At 44.0% G+C, this 16,139-nt stretch overlaps 2 protein-coding genes across 3 annotated transcripts in view; one reads left to right on the forward strand and one right to left on the reverse strand.

The window, feature by feature from the left end:
- The window catches only part of zftraf1 (zinc finger TRAF-type containing 1), a 140,553-nt gene that overhangs the window by 9,336 nt on the left and 115,078 nt on the right, over positions 1-16,139 (forward strand). The gene's annotated exons all lie outside the window — the stretch shown is intronic.
- On the reverse strand, positions 253-11,098 carry arpp21 (cAMP-regulated phosphoprotein, 21). 2 transcript variants are annotated; one of them, XM_084031394.1, is made up of 20 exons: positions 10,947-11,098; positions 6,641-6,802; positions 6,374-6,545; positions 6,203-6,241; positions 6,033-6,098; positions 5,827-5,938; positions 5,499-5,637; positions 4,934-5,071; positions 4,738-4,834; positions 4,533-4,628; positions 4,403-4,440; positions 4,242-4,298; positions 3,756-3,946; positions 2,920-3,060; positions 2,687-2,805; positions 2,496-2,570; positions 2,229-2,384; positions 1,910-2,012; positions 972-1,075; positions 253-835 (listed from the first exon to the last, which is right to left on the reverse strand). In XM_084031394.1, exons 3-20 carry the CDS (start codon positions 6,539-6,541, stop codon positions 677-679), a joined length of 1,998 nt encoding a protein of 665 aa, XP_083887520.1. In that variant the 5' UTR covers positions 6,542-6,545; positions 6,641-6,802; positions 10,947-11,098; the 3' UTR covers positions 253-676. The 2 variants fall into 2 exon arrangements, with proteins under 2 accessions (XP_083887520.1, XP_083887519.1); XM_084031393.1 differs by having other exon boundaries at positions 972-1,078; positions 10,947-11,097.

The raw sequence follows: 16,139 nt of genomic DNA on the forward strand, positions 1-16,139 counted from the left end.
CCAAGATTAACTTCAACGAAATGCCCTAAATGATCAGCCACATTAATGCAAAAGCCTCATTTGCTTGTTAGTTATTCAGGTATTCAATGGTTTTCCCACAGCGCACACATCATTTTGATAATCATATGATGCTGTCGAGAACAGAACGTACGTGCTCATATAATGCACTTTAATCCCTGGTGTACGTATCTCGCCACGCCTGCACCTACTTGCATTAGCATCGCCGACATTATGGGAAACAAAGAGCCAGGATGATATAGAAATGTGACATCATCAATCCAGCCACAGCACTTTATTCTATTCACACAGTGCATTTCTTTGGAACACAATATATAATTTAATATCAATATAAAACTCCATTTGTGAATATAAATTATGCATTCAATACAGCAGCTCTGATATATACTATTAAGCTTTGGTACAGTGGTACATTTCATGTGTGTGTGTGTGTGTGTGTGTGTATGCACATGCTTGTCATGGCGTAGGCGTCATCAGGAGGAAGGCGAGTGTAGGTGAGGGAGTGTTAAAATAAAAACGTGTTTGTGTTAAGAACGTGTGTGTGTGTGTGTGTGTGTGTGTGTGTGTGTGTGTGTGTGTGTGTGTGTGTGTGTGTGTGCATATGCATGTGAGTTCACACGTGAACTCAGATATCATCACTCCATCCATCGAGGCATCATCAGTACTGTGCGCTCCAGGCCGGGGCGCTGAGGTTGGTGCAGCTGGGAGGGTGGCAACTGCCGTGATGTGAGGGTGGGGGCACCACACAGCAGTAACCCGCCTCCCCACCCACCCCAGTCACAACTTTGCTGTGGGGATAGGACACTGAAACACCTCCCTGTGGGGAAAAAAAAGAGAAAGTAGAGTGAAGAATTTGCTACCACAAGCACTTTGTGAAGTGCTAAACGCTTCTTTTGGGGGCAGAGTTGCTGTAGGCTGACGCAGAATGAGACCGCAGGGTGCTTTGTGTTTACCTGAGCTATGCTACGTTGGTGAGAGGTCATTGGGGAGTAGGTCCCCAGCACAGCTTGGGCCGGGGTGTGTGAGGACTGCTGCACCCCCACAGCAGGGGTGTAACCTGCTGCAAACACACAGTTACATAAGATTATTATTAACAACATATTTCATCACAGCAATTCGTTTTACTAAAGGGATGATATAACAATTTTACACATTTCGAAAAAAAAAGGAGGAATATGGAGGAAGTTTCAATAGAGCACCAACAAACTATTCTGACAATGAGGGCAAATGTTTCAGAAATTGTTGAAATATTTTTTTTTTTTTAAATCAACTGGCTGTTTTCATTACTTTCCATTTTAACTTGCACTGTCAGAAAAATCATATATAATTCACAGTAGCAGTGGATTTGGTTAGACACATTTTAAATGACCAATTGAGTATTTACACTTGAATCTTTATTGGCAACATTAAATAATAACAGCAACAAAGACACTGCTTGGTAAATGCATAGTTTTCCATCATTCATGCACTTCATGCTGAGGGAGTCATTTATACTTCTGTTCCGATGCCAGCCTCTTCAAGTCTTGTATAATTATGTACATTCATTTTGCTTAGTTTGTTCACAGCCACTGAAGCCTGGAAGGTGTTGACAGATTGTCTGCAGCTATTCCAAATGCATTCGCTCATAAATATTCTGTCAATTCCCGAAACACGACAGTGTTGAAATGTGCATCTCCTCGGTCGTTGTCGGTGCGCTGAATAGAAGCAGCAGGAAAAGAGACCGGTTCACTGTGAGACCCTCAGACTACATCTCTGACAGTGTAACGGCCCCCTCCTCTACTGCCACAGCCTGCATCACACACACACACACACACACACACACACACACACACACACACACACACACACACACACACACACACACACACACACACACACACACGGGAAGTACCTGCTGGTTGTGCTGGTTGGCTGTGGATGTGCTGAATAGGTGAGACAGGCCTGCATGGGTGCTGAGCTGAGGTAGGGTACTGGCCATAGTAATACACAGGCAACTATAGGAAAATAATATGAAAATACTAGCTTTATTCTTTCAATTATTAACCTTAAACCATTCCTTTAAATTGCAACATGCATTTGAAATTAAATAAATATTGTACAACCAAAATGTGACTCAATGCAGATTATATACTTTTATCTTAAAACAGAAATATCTTACATGAAAAAAAAGGGACATGAAAAATATAAAGAAAGAATGTGTGTCTCCGTACCGGAGGTGAGGGCTGGCAGTAGCTGGGGGGGTTGAGGGGGGGAGGAGGAGGGGGAGGAGCTGCATAGATGTAACCCTGGCTGGGAGGGTAGAGGGCTTGGCCTTCAGCAGTTGACTGACAGCTCACATGAGCAAACTTCGAGGAGAGGTCTTCGATCTGTCGATCAAGAGAAAGGAGATCAGCCGTGAATGGACGCCCACAAACGTACACGCATACTGTGCATAACGCGTGTGTGCACCAGCTGTCACACTGGACAGCGATACGTACTGAGGGGTATGGCTGTGAGGGAGGGACGGGCAACATCTGTGGAGCTGAGTAAGACACAGACGAGTACTGAAGCACCTGAGAGGGACACACACATGGGGACAGAGATAAAGACACACACAGCGACACGTATGTCAGTCTGAACACATCCCGCATGTCAAACACCTCCTGTTGTGTGCCTATGTGTGTGCTACCTGCTGCTGTTGGTGCTGAGAGGGAGGGCCTTGCAGCTGAGTCTGGCTCCTGATTGGCTGCTGACTGTCCGGAGGGTTGTACACCGCAGGGGTTCCATCAGGGTTCAGGAAAGGCTGACCTAAGGGGTCAAAGGGTTGAGTATGATAAACCTTTATATGTAGTCTTACTGGTGTGCGTCTGTGTGTGTGTGTGTGTGTGTGTGTGTGTGTGTGTGTGTGTGTGTGTTATGTACCGGTATGTGGGTTCACTAGTATGCTTCCCGGGGGGATCCCGTTCTCCATGATGTAGGCAGGGTTAGGAGCCGGCTCATCTATGATGGGAGGAGAGGAGGGGTGGGGACAAGTGGATGGCAGTCTGAAAAGAGAGATGGAGCCTGAGAGAGAGAGAGAGAGAGAGAGAGAATAACGATTAGAAAATAAAGGCAACGAGTAGAGGAAGAGCTTTATTATCAGGGCACATAACAATTTCACATTTCAACATTACATTACACCTCCCATTGCAGAAGGAAGGCCCTAACTATTATGAGCGTGTGCCCCCAACAAAATATCACACAATCACTTTATAAAACTAAGTGATTTATTTATTATTCTAGATTTTCTTTGTCTTCTTGTCGGTTATTTATTTCTGTCATATATATTTTTAAGGGACGACAGAACAAAGGCAGATGCATCCGGTTGCATTTTAATGCACAACTCTGCTTTTTAATGTATGTGGAAACAAACTTATGTCGAGCCCCTCAGCAATGACGTGTTTTCCTTCTAGAATGTGGTGAGAAGACTGGAGGTGTTATGTGAACATTTACAGCTATGGTGTGAAAGTTCGCTGACGGAGATTTTCACACCAGAAACCTTCCACTGCTTTTTGTTAATTAGATGCTGCTGACTATATAATCAACAGGTTTTTTTCTTCCCAGTATGGTGCGCTGGTGAAATCTGCTTATAAATGTGTTTGCACCCAGAGAGTGAAGCGCCTCATCCTCGATGAATGAATTTACACCTTTAAGGTGCAGCAGAGAAGTGTTAATAAGTCTCATTTTTTATTCCGACTCAAGGTTAAAAAACGACGCACCTGCAGCACGCGGGTCCCAGCTGTGGTTGGCAGCTTGACGGGGTTTCGGGGCGGGACTCGTCCACTGGTAGGAGGAATCCGAGTCCGTGCTGCTCCAAGGTCGCGGGTCATTGCTATAGCGACAGTCAGTCTCAGTGCTGCTCTGCCTGCTGCTGCCTGTCCAGCTGGAGCCTGAGTTGTCACGGCTCCCCCTGCAAAGCACAACCGGAATTATCATACAACCTTATTACGGCGTACCGTTTATGTGAACGGGGGACAAAAGTGGGATCCGCACCTGCTGATATGCCACACATAATGAATGCTATGAATACATTCATTAACTTCCCTTCACTTATTTTCCATTCAGTATGTACAAGAAATCCTGACCTAAAAATAAAATCTGGGTCTTCATTTAGTTTCCCCTGCAGACTCTGAAAGTAATGTTGCAGCCAGACTGACCGGATTGAGATGATAAATGACTACACGTCTGTGCAGACGGAGCTCTACCTGAAGAGCTGCCTTCTCCTCTGGGTCTCAGCATATGGATTGTACTCCTCCACAGCTCTGCACACACACACACACACACACACAGACATATATTAATGTCCTCATCTAAATATAAAAAGCTGAAAAGGCACACGGAGAAAATCTACTGCAGGCAAGGTTACCTGGTTTCTTCATGGGTGCTCTCCTGGGTGCAGCCTGGCTGTAAAAGCACAGCAGAGATACCACTGAGTCTCCTATATGTCTCTTTGTCATATCTGCATGCGTGTCTTTCTCTCTCTCCTCCCGTCTCACCTCTTGGTTGAAGATTCTGTCTCGTGCTCGTTGGTACTCCTCCTCTCTCTCCTCCATTGACTTGCTTTGCTTCTCCCGTAAGGGGTGAAGGCGAGACTGTAGGGAGCGAAGAGAGAACAGGTCAAAATGCTGATAGGATACGATCAATGTCAATTATAGAGGGAATTCCACAGAGACGGGCAGCTATAGGGAAGGACAGACAGACCTGGTCGTCTGAGCTATTGTTTCTCTTCAGAATTTTCCACTGGTGGAGCTCTTCTTTCTTGTCCTTATGCACCTGATCCAGAAAACGCTGCTCTGGTCTTGAAGACAAACAAGTTCAACACAAACAGCCACTATTACTTCACAGTAAATAACAAAGGCAAGGATTTACATGCGGAGACACATTTATGGGCGCTTACATGCGTGTGCTGCTGGTCCCGTTGATGATGACAGACTTGCCTGACTGGTCTACATTGTGCTCCATGCCAAAGTAGGCCGCCACCCGATGGACCAGCATACGATGGTAGGATGACATATGAGGGAACTTCTTAAAGGGACTGAGATGTGGGAAGAGAGGCACAATTTTTTTTATAAAAGGGGGTGAAAGAATGAACGAGGTAGAGAGGAAAACAAGTATAGAACGAGGAAGCAATGGAAGGTAGATTGAGCTGCTTGAATTTGTTGGCTTAAGACCAATTTCATCCCTGGTGGCTCAAACACACCCACACTTAAATAACTGGCTCAATATATTGATCAGTATACTAAATACGCTGTATGGACAGAATTATAATATATGAGCTGGAAGCATATTTTAAATTAGCATAAAACCATATTCAGTCTTTAATAGAATTTAGCATACATACAAGTTTTATTTCAGCCTGTTTAAATAGGGAGGTAGCTCAATGAGGATCCAAGGTTATGTGCTCTCACACACACGCACACGTGCACACACACACACGCTCACGTGCACACACACACACACACCTATTGCTGTTGATGAAGTCGATCATGTCCTGTTCCAGCTTAAGCAGCGTCATGCGGTCTCTGGGGTTGCTGTTGAGGGTTTCCACGATAAAGTGGTGCAGGTCTATGCCGGTGGAGTCGGTGTACTCCACGCTGGACTCTGAGAGCCACACAGGCAGGCAGGATGTATTACAAAACAATAAAAATGAAAATACAAAAGAAAATGACTGCAATATTAAACACCCCAACAGGACTTAATCTTAATAGCAGCACTTAATCCCATTTTATTACATTTTATTTGCCCTCTCTCGTCTCTTTTTTATGAGGTATCAAACACACACACACACACCTTTGGACAGTGAATGTTTCTTTGGATCTGTGCTGTTGTCCTGTTCTTCCTCCTTACAGGAAGTTCTCTCGTCATCATGGCAGCTAGAAGAGATATTTGCGTCTGGATATGCCTTAGAAGGGAGAAAATAAAAAAGGGTTATTTGACTGTGGTGATGATGAGGAGGTGGATGATGACCTGCGTATGTGTGTGTGTGTGTGTGTTACCTGCGTTTCTTCAAAAGGTGAGGACTCCTCGCAGACAGCCATACTCCGCACTAACTTTCCTTTGGCCTGAAGTACATACACAAGCAAACAAAATTACATATTCATAGAGGATAAAGCAATATATGTTTCAGTGAGAATGACTAATGAGAGGCAGAGTTATTTTAGCTTACCTTAACTCTTTTCTTTGGTTGCACCTGGTTACAGTTTTTCTGCGAGTGAGGACACAATTTGTCATAAAGTGAGCATGTTAGGAGTGGTAGTGTGAAGGTGGAGGAGGAGGAGGAGGGGATCATTTTAATGTGGTATATTATTAATGTGGTCTATTATATTTTGTTGCTCACCTGCTGCTCCAGCTTTTTACAGTCACGGAGGCACTCCACATCCTCCCCCTGATTGGGAGGACTGGGAGAACGACATGCCGGAGGGGCGGGGCAGCTGATGACATCACATGATGTCACATCACAGGGTTTTAGGAGGACATCTGCACTTTCTACAGCCACTTCCGTCATCCTTCTAAACAATGCAAAGAATGGACCTGTGATGCTGTGTGCTTAACCACATAACGTCGTGAGTGTGTGTGTGTGTGTGTGTGTGTATGCAGTTTGTACCTATTTGAAGTTGTTTACTGGAGAGCCTCACAGGTGAATGATGAGGTCATATATCCCATGTTCCCACAGGGCAGCCAGAAATGCAATTATCCTCTCCGCCCGTGCCTGCCTTCTCTACAGTGCCTCTCCCTGCCGGCTCTTTACTGGTCAATGGAAAATAGCCTGAAGAATTTGAAAAACACAGGAGAAAAAAAATAGCATTTGCGGTTTTCTACAACAGAAACACCACTACACACACACACACACACACATATCAAACAGTTGCTAGAGCATAAAAGCATAGCTGCTGGACATGACATCAAGTAGCTAACCTCCGTCTAGGCTTCCTCTCCTGACTTGACAGTTAACTGGTACTTAAAAGCGTATTACTGCAAGTGGGTGCATGTGTGCCGCCAACATATAGTCTTGTGCACGGATGCTTGCTTGTGTATTTACATGTGTGTGCGTAGCTCATGTGAACGCATGTTGGGTGTGTGTGTGTGTGTGTGTGCGTGAATGTGTCCTCGAGCTTTTCTTAGAAACAGCAGCTGCGGAGAGTATCATCCGATCCGCCAGCACTAATATTCCCAGAATGCCAAACTGAGTCTCTGATCCCAGTAGTGAGAGTATCGCCGAGACCAAAGACACAGACAAACACACGAGAGGAAGTATCATTCCACCATCTTTCTCCAAAAAGGACCAACTGCATTCAGTGGGGACGCATACCGCCGTAGCTCAGATCTCAAGGGGACACTTATTCCAGTAACACCTGGGACAGAATAACGAGCTGGGAGGATGGCCAGTCCCATAACAAGGTTATTTAACACCCGACTGGAGATAATAGCACTTTTTAAAAAGAGATCCATGTCAGTTCATGTGCAACCAAAGCTGTGTTTACTTGCCTTGCCGCCTCAATGAAACACAATACATGACAGCAGTGATTCAACCCAGCAAAAAATATTCTTAGTACGATGGAGAGGCGCCAGAAATTCGTGTTGGTCTAAAATGTTATATCATCAGAAGAATATGCGATACTCTATCATTATTACAACAGCGGGATGATGGGTTCAAAACATATTGTACGTTGGATATTAAGAGTGATCACATAACCTTGTAGTAGTGTTGTGTTTTTACTGATGTATTGATCGATGTTTTCCAGAGAAATTAGTAGTATGATGTAAAAACTCCTTGAGTTGAGGTATTATAGAGAGGGACACTGCTCTGTACTAAAAAGATGTGATTCTGTTATTCAGACCTGTAACAAATAGTCCATTAATCAATCAACATTAATGGGCCTTTTTAATCATAATTGAAGCAAAAATGCCAGACGTGTCCTTGTTATATGTAAAGAGCTGCTGCTTTTCTTTGTCTCATTTAATAGAAAATAGAATATCTTTGCATTTCGGACTGTTGGTTGGAGAAATTAACCAAGATGTCACCTTGGACTACGGGAAATCAGGTTATTCTCTATTTTACAGACAAGATAAAGAATTGATTAATCAAGAAAATAGACATTTATTAGAGCAGAAGTGTTTTCCAGATGCTGAAGCTGACCTGTATCCCTGACTGCACACTGCCTAGAGAAGACCCCTAAACACTCTATACATCTAACATAATAACATGGGAGACTCTTGAGTGAGCTGTTCTTTAGCCAAACACACCAGCTCCATGTGTGCTGCAACTGACCCTGACCTCCGACCTCATGGAGGGGAGGGGCAAGGAAACACACAGCATATCTCCTTTCTATCATTACAATAAATAAGCGTGCAGCCTGCTGGTATTAGAGTTGTGAATTGAGAGCACTGCCAGAGAACGGGAACACGACGGAAATGGAAACGAATGATGTGGAGCAGATGCACTAGAGAGAGCACAAGATGAATGTGAGGCAAGGGAAGCAGAGGATGAAGAGGGATGAGGAAACGGTCTGCAGGGACTTTAAAGGTGAGGAGAGGTGAAAGAAGACGATGGAGAAAAAGGGGGGGAAGTGACGAATTAGTGATAGAGGCTTGCACCACGGTCCGTCTGCGGGCTTTTCAGCCGACGGCCGTGAAGAAGGGATTTCAGTGGAGCTACCAGTTTTTTGAGCTGAGCGCTGCAGAAGCGGCCGGCCGCCCGGGGAGAAGGTGTGACACGATCATTAGCGCGTGACGGATGGCGGCGGGAGGCAGGGAGCGCCAGTACCCGCTACATCATCATCCATCTGCTGCTCTCCCCCGAAGCCTCCAGCCTCGGAGCCACCTACTCACCAGGACACCTTTCTTCTCCAGCCAAAAGCTGCCTGGCTCATCTACACTGACACACAGGCCGGCCAGTGGGAAAATATCCAAAAAGCTACTTTAAATGGCCTTTGTCAGCTTAACCAAGTCACATTAAGTGCTTGAGCCAGTACAATCCTGTTTGTAATTAAGACCACGGAAAAATCTATCTTTGAATAACGACGATGGTTATCAGTGGCACTCGCAGCGTTTAACACTCATGTCCACCACTGTACCTTGTATGCTTGGGTTTGTTATTCCCGTGTATTTCTTTAAATCTACATTTCCCAGCCACTAAAAGGTAATTCTGCTCTGCTTTCGTTTGTATTTGCACCTGTCCATCTCTTGAAAACCACAAAAAACACAAGAAAATATCACCGCCTGTGGTGGCAGAGCTGATTGTGTTTTGTCTCTAAAAGGTTGCAGCTGAATTTAAAGGGGATTTCAGGTAGTCTCTCTCAGCTCGGAGCTCATTAGGAAATGATTCGCGGGAAGACTCAGAACGAGAGAGAGAGTGGGTCTCTCTGGTTTAAAATAATAATTGAGAATTTTGAGGCAACCTCAAAGCATTCAGCACTTTGTTTATCCATAATTTGGACAGGCTTTGCCCTGAAGTCTGTAATTGGGCTGCTTTCCTTTTCTATTTTACAGCTTAAAGGGTATTTTGAGTTTTCACTTACCATTTTTAAATTGATATATATATATATATATATATATATATATATAGTTGCATGCACTGAATTATTTTGTTTCCTTCCTGGGTAGGTTTAATTTGATCTTCTCGATGCTGCATATTTAAGTCAAATAAAAAAAGGCATGCATTTTATTTCACCCTCCACTTTAAGACATGCGAAGAACAAAAAAGTAGGCTACACATGAGAAAAGAAGAGAAGAAAATTAGGTTACATCGTCCTTTGAGTCATCAGCACCTGGGCAGCCACCGCAATATACGACCAAAGCGACTTGTGGGTGCGACAGCTGTGTTGCGCTGCAGCTGAAGTCAAACCTCAACATGGGTTGAGAAAAAAAAAAAAAAAAACACAACCCAAAAAACAGCATTTATACAACACAGTATCGGAGTGCTGCTAATTCACACACAATAAAAGGAAGCTTAGCAACTCTGTATAGTATTGTATCAACAACGGATTGACTGTGTCACAGGTTTTAAACGGAGGGTGCTGTAAATAAGTAGACTAAAACAAACAGGTGTCATCTTCGCCCTGTTGTTGACCCACATAACGGGACAGCTCGGTGACGGAGCAACGGTCGGGTTCGCGCGACCCTCCGTCGGAATGGGACTCCGTCCCGAAGGAGCGTACGCGGGGGGACCGGCTGGGCACCGAGTCCGACGGCGCAGGTTGTGTGTCGCATTACAGTGAACCCGGGCTAAGCTGACACACCGGGGCTATTTTTACACCCCGGGGCGGGGAGTGGACCTCCTGCTCCGGGGCTTCACCGCGCTGTCAGCCGCACGCGGGGCGCGGAGGACGGCGGGCTAAAAGGAACACACCGCCGGAGCACCGACATGAACTCTGTATTAATATAACTACTTTACACAAAGGGCACTTTTGTGTGACAGAAACTTAAAACTTAACTCGCATTTAAAAAGAGTCAAACACACACCAGAAATATAAATGTAGCTGTCAAAATCAGTTAAAAACCTGGCATCTTGGTTGAAGTAACGCTTAACACAGTCAGATAAAATACAAAACAATATATTTAATGAATGAATTACTACATCATTCATTCAGCGGTGTCGCTAACATTACACACCCGGAGGGGAAATGCGACTGGTAACGGCGCTCCGGGGCGCAGTTAGCTAGTTAGATCCCCCGATGTAACGGTCTTCTCAGCAGCAGAGTTTAGGCTAGATTACTAATATTTTCCCCCAAAACGCGATGCGTGCTTTACTCATTCAAGATCTGGTGGGATCAGTATCGTAAAAGTACACGCAAGAGGGGAAGACAAGACACAGAAAGACAACAAGAGACGTCGATGTCAAGCAGCGGAGTTAACCGTTAGTCAAGCTAGTCGAGGAGATGTCCTCGCGGCGACAACGTCCGTTAGCTTACCGTCCGGTGACGTCTTCCTCCCTCCGTGGGCTTCTGCCGGTGTAGCCTACCGAGCGACCGAGCGACTGCTCTACACCCAGCGTCTATTGACTGTCAGCTGCGTTGCTCCTCCTCCGCCTTTTGCCTGTCTCTCTCGGAGCAGGGGGAGCGAGGGGGGGAGAAGTGGGGGGGGGGAGGAGGAGGAGGAGGGCCGACAGCTCTGAACCCTGCGCCACGCGCCCCCACACACACGCGAGGAATGCACGAGCGCCAGCCCTCAACCAGCCCACTCAGCGCCGTCTCTCCGTCCCTGTCTGTCTCGCTCTCACACTGTCTGTCTCTCGTTGTCTTCCGTTTCATTTCGACTCAATTACATTTCCTTCACTAGCGCGATATTAGTGCAAACAACCGACTTCAGCACTTAAGGGGACACAACAAGAAATTCATGTCGCATAGCTTTATCGAAGATACAAATACCTGCACAACCTGCAACATGCCTACACATTGTATTAGCATAATAATTTACCTGGAATGCAACGTTTTTATATATTGGAGTGTTATAATTGAATCTCAAAGGAACCAAATTAGTCCTCCACCCGTGCTCTCATGCACTGGAAGAAACAGGGGTCAAATTAGCCATAATGAACAAACAAACACTGTACACATTATAAACCTAATAAACTTGTAGAGTTTAATTAGATTTGGCAGCCTCTCCTCTGTTACCTAGAGACCAAACATTAATCCTGGGGGTTCGAGAATTGCATTTAGATTTTAATGTGGTGTCTCTTTATTCAAAAAGACTGTGAGTGTCACTTTAATATGGCAGGTAACCTAACAAGTCATAATAAAATATAATAATTTCATTGACAAGAAACATACAGTCCAAAAACTATAAAACATATAGACGTATCTCTTGGCCAAGATGCACAACCATTTATGCAAACTGTGGCAGTTATGCAAAAACCTGTCATCATACCACTCAAAACTGGGTAACTTGAACTGTTTGGTGATATAATCTATATATATATATATATATATATATATATATATATATATATATATACTATATTCACCATCTTACACCCCTTACTGTGTGCAAGAGTGGCTTCCATCTGTATGCATCACTGTTTTCCACTGTGTCGATAGAAGTGTGCTCTTTCATCAGTGCTTTCATCAATACAAATGCATCATATTTTACTGACTGCTGATTGTTTGCTGATGCTGATTATAGTGGAGCAAAAACATCCAATATTAGTTAAATGTCTTGAGCAGAAGTACAAGGTCGCATAAAAAGGAAGTAATCACAGTGCTTACATTCCATCACTGGCGATAACAGGTGGTCAGGTCCCGCATCACATACAAAATCCTCTTCCTGACCTACAAATGCCTCCACGCCCTTGACCCCCAGTACGACCTCCTCCTCCGCCAACAGAGCCCATCCTGGAACCTGCAGTTCATCTGACTCAGGTCTGCCCTCCATCCCCCGCACCAAGCTGTGAACCCTTGGGGACCGAGCCTTCAGCGTGGCAGCCCCCACCCTCTGGATTTCCCTCCCCAGAGACATCAACAACGCATCCACCCTGGCCACATTCAAATCAGCTCTCAGAACGTCTAGATGTTTGTGTTCTTTGTGTGTATGACTGTTGGTTGTGTGTCACACTTGTCATTATTTAAAGCATCCTTGAAAGGCGCTATATGACTTCCAGTTATTATTATTTAAAGAGTGAAATTCAAAGATCTTACATCTAAAAATGATCAGAATATTCCTTAAAAACACCAACATGTGATGCATATTACTCAGTCCTTAGTGGTAGCAGCAGTGTTGGACAGGAGACAGGGGTATTCTTACCCACATGTGTGTTTGGACTCACCGTAGAGCAAACCATCTGAAGCTGAATCATCAAGTCTTATCTATCTTTGGTTTCACCACAGCAGACACAAGCAATGAGATATCATTTGACGTGGATGGCATCTTGTCAAATGTTACCAAGCTTTATATCTGCATCGCAGCCAATCCCATTTTAAAATACTGAGGTCATACAGCCAAGTCGAGAGATAGCTCAAGCCTTTACAAATATAATTAATTGGGGGAATGGTTGTGGGAATAGCTGAATGACATTTCTTTTGCTGAGTTGCAAGAGAAACGTGGATTTCCCCACAAATAACATCTTCAGGTTTCTGCAAATCCGATTACGTGCACACCCACACTTCATTTTAAAACTGCTTCGTGTATGAAATGTCTTACTTTATAAACAGGTCGTGTTGAGACCTGCCTTTTTTTCTACGCTGCTGTACAATTCCTACGAAAGAACGACCAAAACGGGAGAATGAACGGGAAATCTGCGAGGAGATAGGAGCATCAAGTCCAGAGCAGATTCATTCTTGTCCCATTAATTCTCATCTCATTCAGTTCAAAGTCATTCACAGACTCCATTATTCAAGGACAAAATTACATAAGATAGAAGAGATCTCTCCGATATGTGATAAATGTAGCCTGGAGGAGGAAAACTGACTTTGCAGCTTTGCCCTCGTGTCCAAATATAGAAAATTACAGCTCTGAACTTTCTGAAGTAGTTAATCTATATTGAATCAAACCCTGTTTTAATATTTTTTTTGTGAATCTCGAACCGATTTCAACCACAGATTTGCTTTTATTGCGTAATCAATGCTCTTAAATGCTGCACGAAAAAGGAAGTTCCCATGGTTAAATGAAATCATTAAAAAAAACACCTTGAAAACACAGGTTTCTTATCAAAAGACTTTTAGCAAATATAGCAGCCTCTCACCTGTTACATAAAGGCTGAACAATAATCTTGTGGACTAAGAAATGTATTTATTCCATTTGCATTGTTTGACTACTATCACTTTCATTCCAGGTACTACTTGTAATCCATTACCATAACCAACCCAAAGTGACAATAAACACGTAGAAACACGTTGATTTCATGTTATAAGTTTCATTTTTAGAACCATCTTTCTGCTTTGGTGATGATGATGCATGGCTTTACAGTAGCTAATACATGTTTTGCATATAAGAGGAACCAAACCCTTTTTTTTTAACCACAAACTCCAGAGGTGACTGAGCAGGTCTCAGGATGTGCGTCATCAAAAAGCCATGCAGACATTGCAATGTGTGTGCATCACTGCTCTCTCTCTCTCTCTCTCTCTCTCTCTCTCCACACACATTCATTGAGAGACACTTCATTGACTTACAAGGAGCGATTTTTACCTCATGCTCAACATAAACGCAGCTAAATCAAATGGGAGTCATTCAATCCACAGACAACTGCATGTTATCTCAAATCTGTCCTCATGGCCACACACACACACACACACACACACACACACACACACTCACACACTCACACACACACACACACACACACACACACACACACACACCTGCTGTCTGCCGGTTCTGGCACTATGGTTGGCATGTAAGCATGCAGGACAGAGACTCGGTGGCGCTCATTTCCCGTTGCACGTGTACAGTAATACAGCTACTGTTGTGACTAGTTATATAAACATGCCTCATTAGAAAGTGGACAGCTGACACTGTGTGTATATGTATGTGTGTGTGTGTGTTTGTGTGTATATGTGTGTGTGTGTGTCATACTGTTACATCAGTTCCAGAGCCTCGTTGAGGTGCAGGGATGTCTGTTTAAAGACCTTACTGGAAACCGGGATTAGAGTGGCCCTCCTCTTCCGCGGGACCGTGAATGGTAAACTCACTATCACTTCTGGTAGAACCCTGAGGTAAGTCCATATAATATCAAATGTTTATCTTCCAACATATTTCCCGTAAATATGACACTGCCAGTGTTACATTGCTGCCGTGCAGACTTCTACCGGGAATATGGAGGCTCGATTTACTAACTGGAAGAGGATAGCGCTTTTGTTTTAGCTATCAGTGGCTATCCCAGTTACCAAAGAGTGTCAATGTAAGTTTCGTGCAGTTACTATCCACACTACTCAGTAGTAGGGAATGGCAACATTTGGATGTGTGCAGTGTGTCCTTCTCGTCGGCTAAATATTTCCAGTCTGAGCTAAGCGAACCAGCTGCTGGCTCTAACTTCTTATATCATCTAACTCTCTGCAAGAATTCAAACGGCTATGTTTCCCAAAATGTCCTTGCGTTGCCGCTCCCTTACTGGTTTTATGGACGTTGCTGGATTGCAAACAGAAGGCCACCAGTTTTGTTGACCATGACATCACAGCTCCAGAGTAACCCACACCACCGCTGATGAGCCCCGTCGACATAGCGATCTCCCTTGATCACCGGCGTGTGCACATGTCTGCGTGTGCACGTGTGGACAAGAGATCGAGTGACACCTCAACAAGTGAGGCTCATGAATATTAATACGGGCCTCATGCATATTCAGAGGGCGAGCTATGAATATTTAAACCATGATGGAGCGCGTAGCCGGGTGACTAGACAGCCACAGACAAGAAACAGACAAATAGACCTCCTTTGCTTTTTAACCTCAGCGAGACGCAGCAGCACAGCCTTTCTGTTTTTGGGGGGCGCTACATTAATTCTAATTAAGAAAACATCTTTTTTGTGATTTCGTTTCCGTGTGAACTATGGCTCGGGGTAAGAATAATGGTCTTCATGATGTTTTGCAACAGACTCCCAGCTTCTCTATTCAAATGAGGTAAACCTGCTGAGTGGAGGCCTCCTAATTCAAATGCTGCAAACTGTCCAAATCATAGGGATAATATATAAATGTGCATAGCAGGTTGAAAACGCATTCCTAATAAAAGATAATGTACATTTCAGACTCATTGCCTTCTTTATTTGCACAACTGATATGTTATTTATATTTTACTGATATGTTTAACTCTGACTGCACTCGACTACGTTTATCACAGTCAGACTCATTCTACTGTGTGTACTTTATTATAGTTACATATCACGGCTGCATTCATTTGTACTGTATTTTGTGTTATTAGATGCTGTACACTGTAGTTTTGTGCAACATTTTCTTTAAATGTCTTTTTGTTACAATAAAAAAATACTAGAAGTCTACTGTGATGTTCTTAAACGCGCTGTATTTAACATTATGAACATTAATATAGTATCGCGTACAGTACCGGTATTATCTGAGCTTCTCCTTGCTTCGTTTACACAGGTTCTTTACCGGGTCGGCTTTTAGTGCATGTTCGTGAGCGTGCCTCACTGCCCCCCGGTTCCCCCTCAGCTAAACACCGTTA

This window comes from Eutrigla gurnardus (genome assembly GCF_963514095.1).
Source record: "Eutrigla gurnardus genome assembly, chromosome: 17".
In the NCBI taxonomy this organism is placed as follows: Eukaryota; Metazoa; Chordata; class Actinopteri; order Perciformes; family Triglidae; genus Eutrigla; species Eutrigla gurnardus.

What these genes read in the sequence shown, in the direction of transcription:
- arpp21 (XM_084031393.1), bottom strand. Translation starts at nt 6,541, where the DNA reads ATGACGGAAGTGGCTGTAGAAAGTGCAGATGTCCTCCTAAAACCCTGT. An exon ending in AGCACCCATGAAGAAACCAG is followed by an intron (nt 4,299 to 4,402) that starts GTAACCTTGCCT and finishes GTGTGTGTGCAG; the next exon opens with AGCTGTGGAGGAGTACAATC. An exon ending in ACTGCCAGCCCTCACCTCCG is followed by an intron (nt 2,013 to 2,228) that starts GTACGGAGACAC and finishes ATTTTCCTATAG; the next exon opens with TTGCCTGTGTATTACTATGG.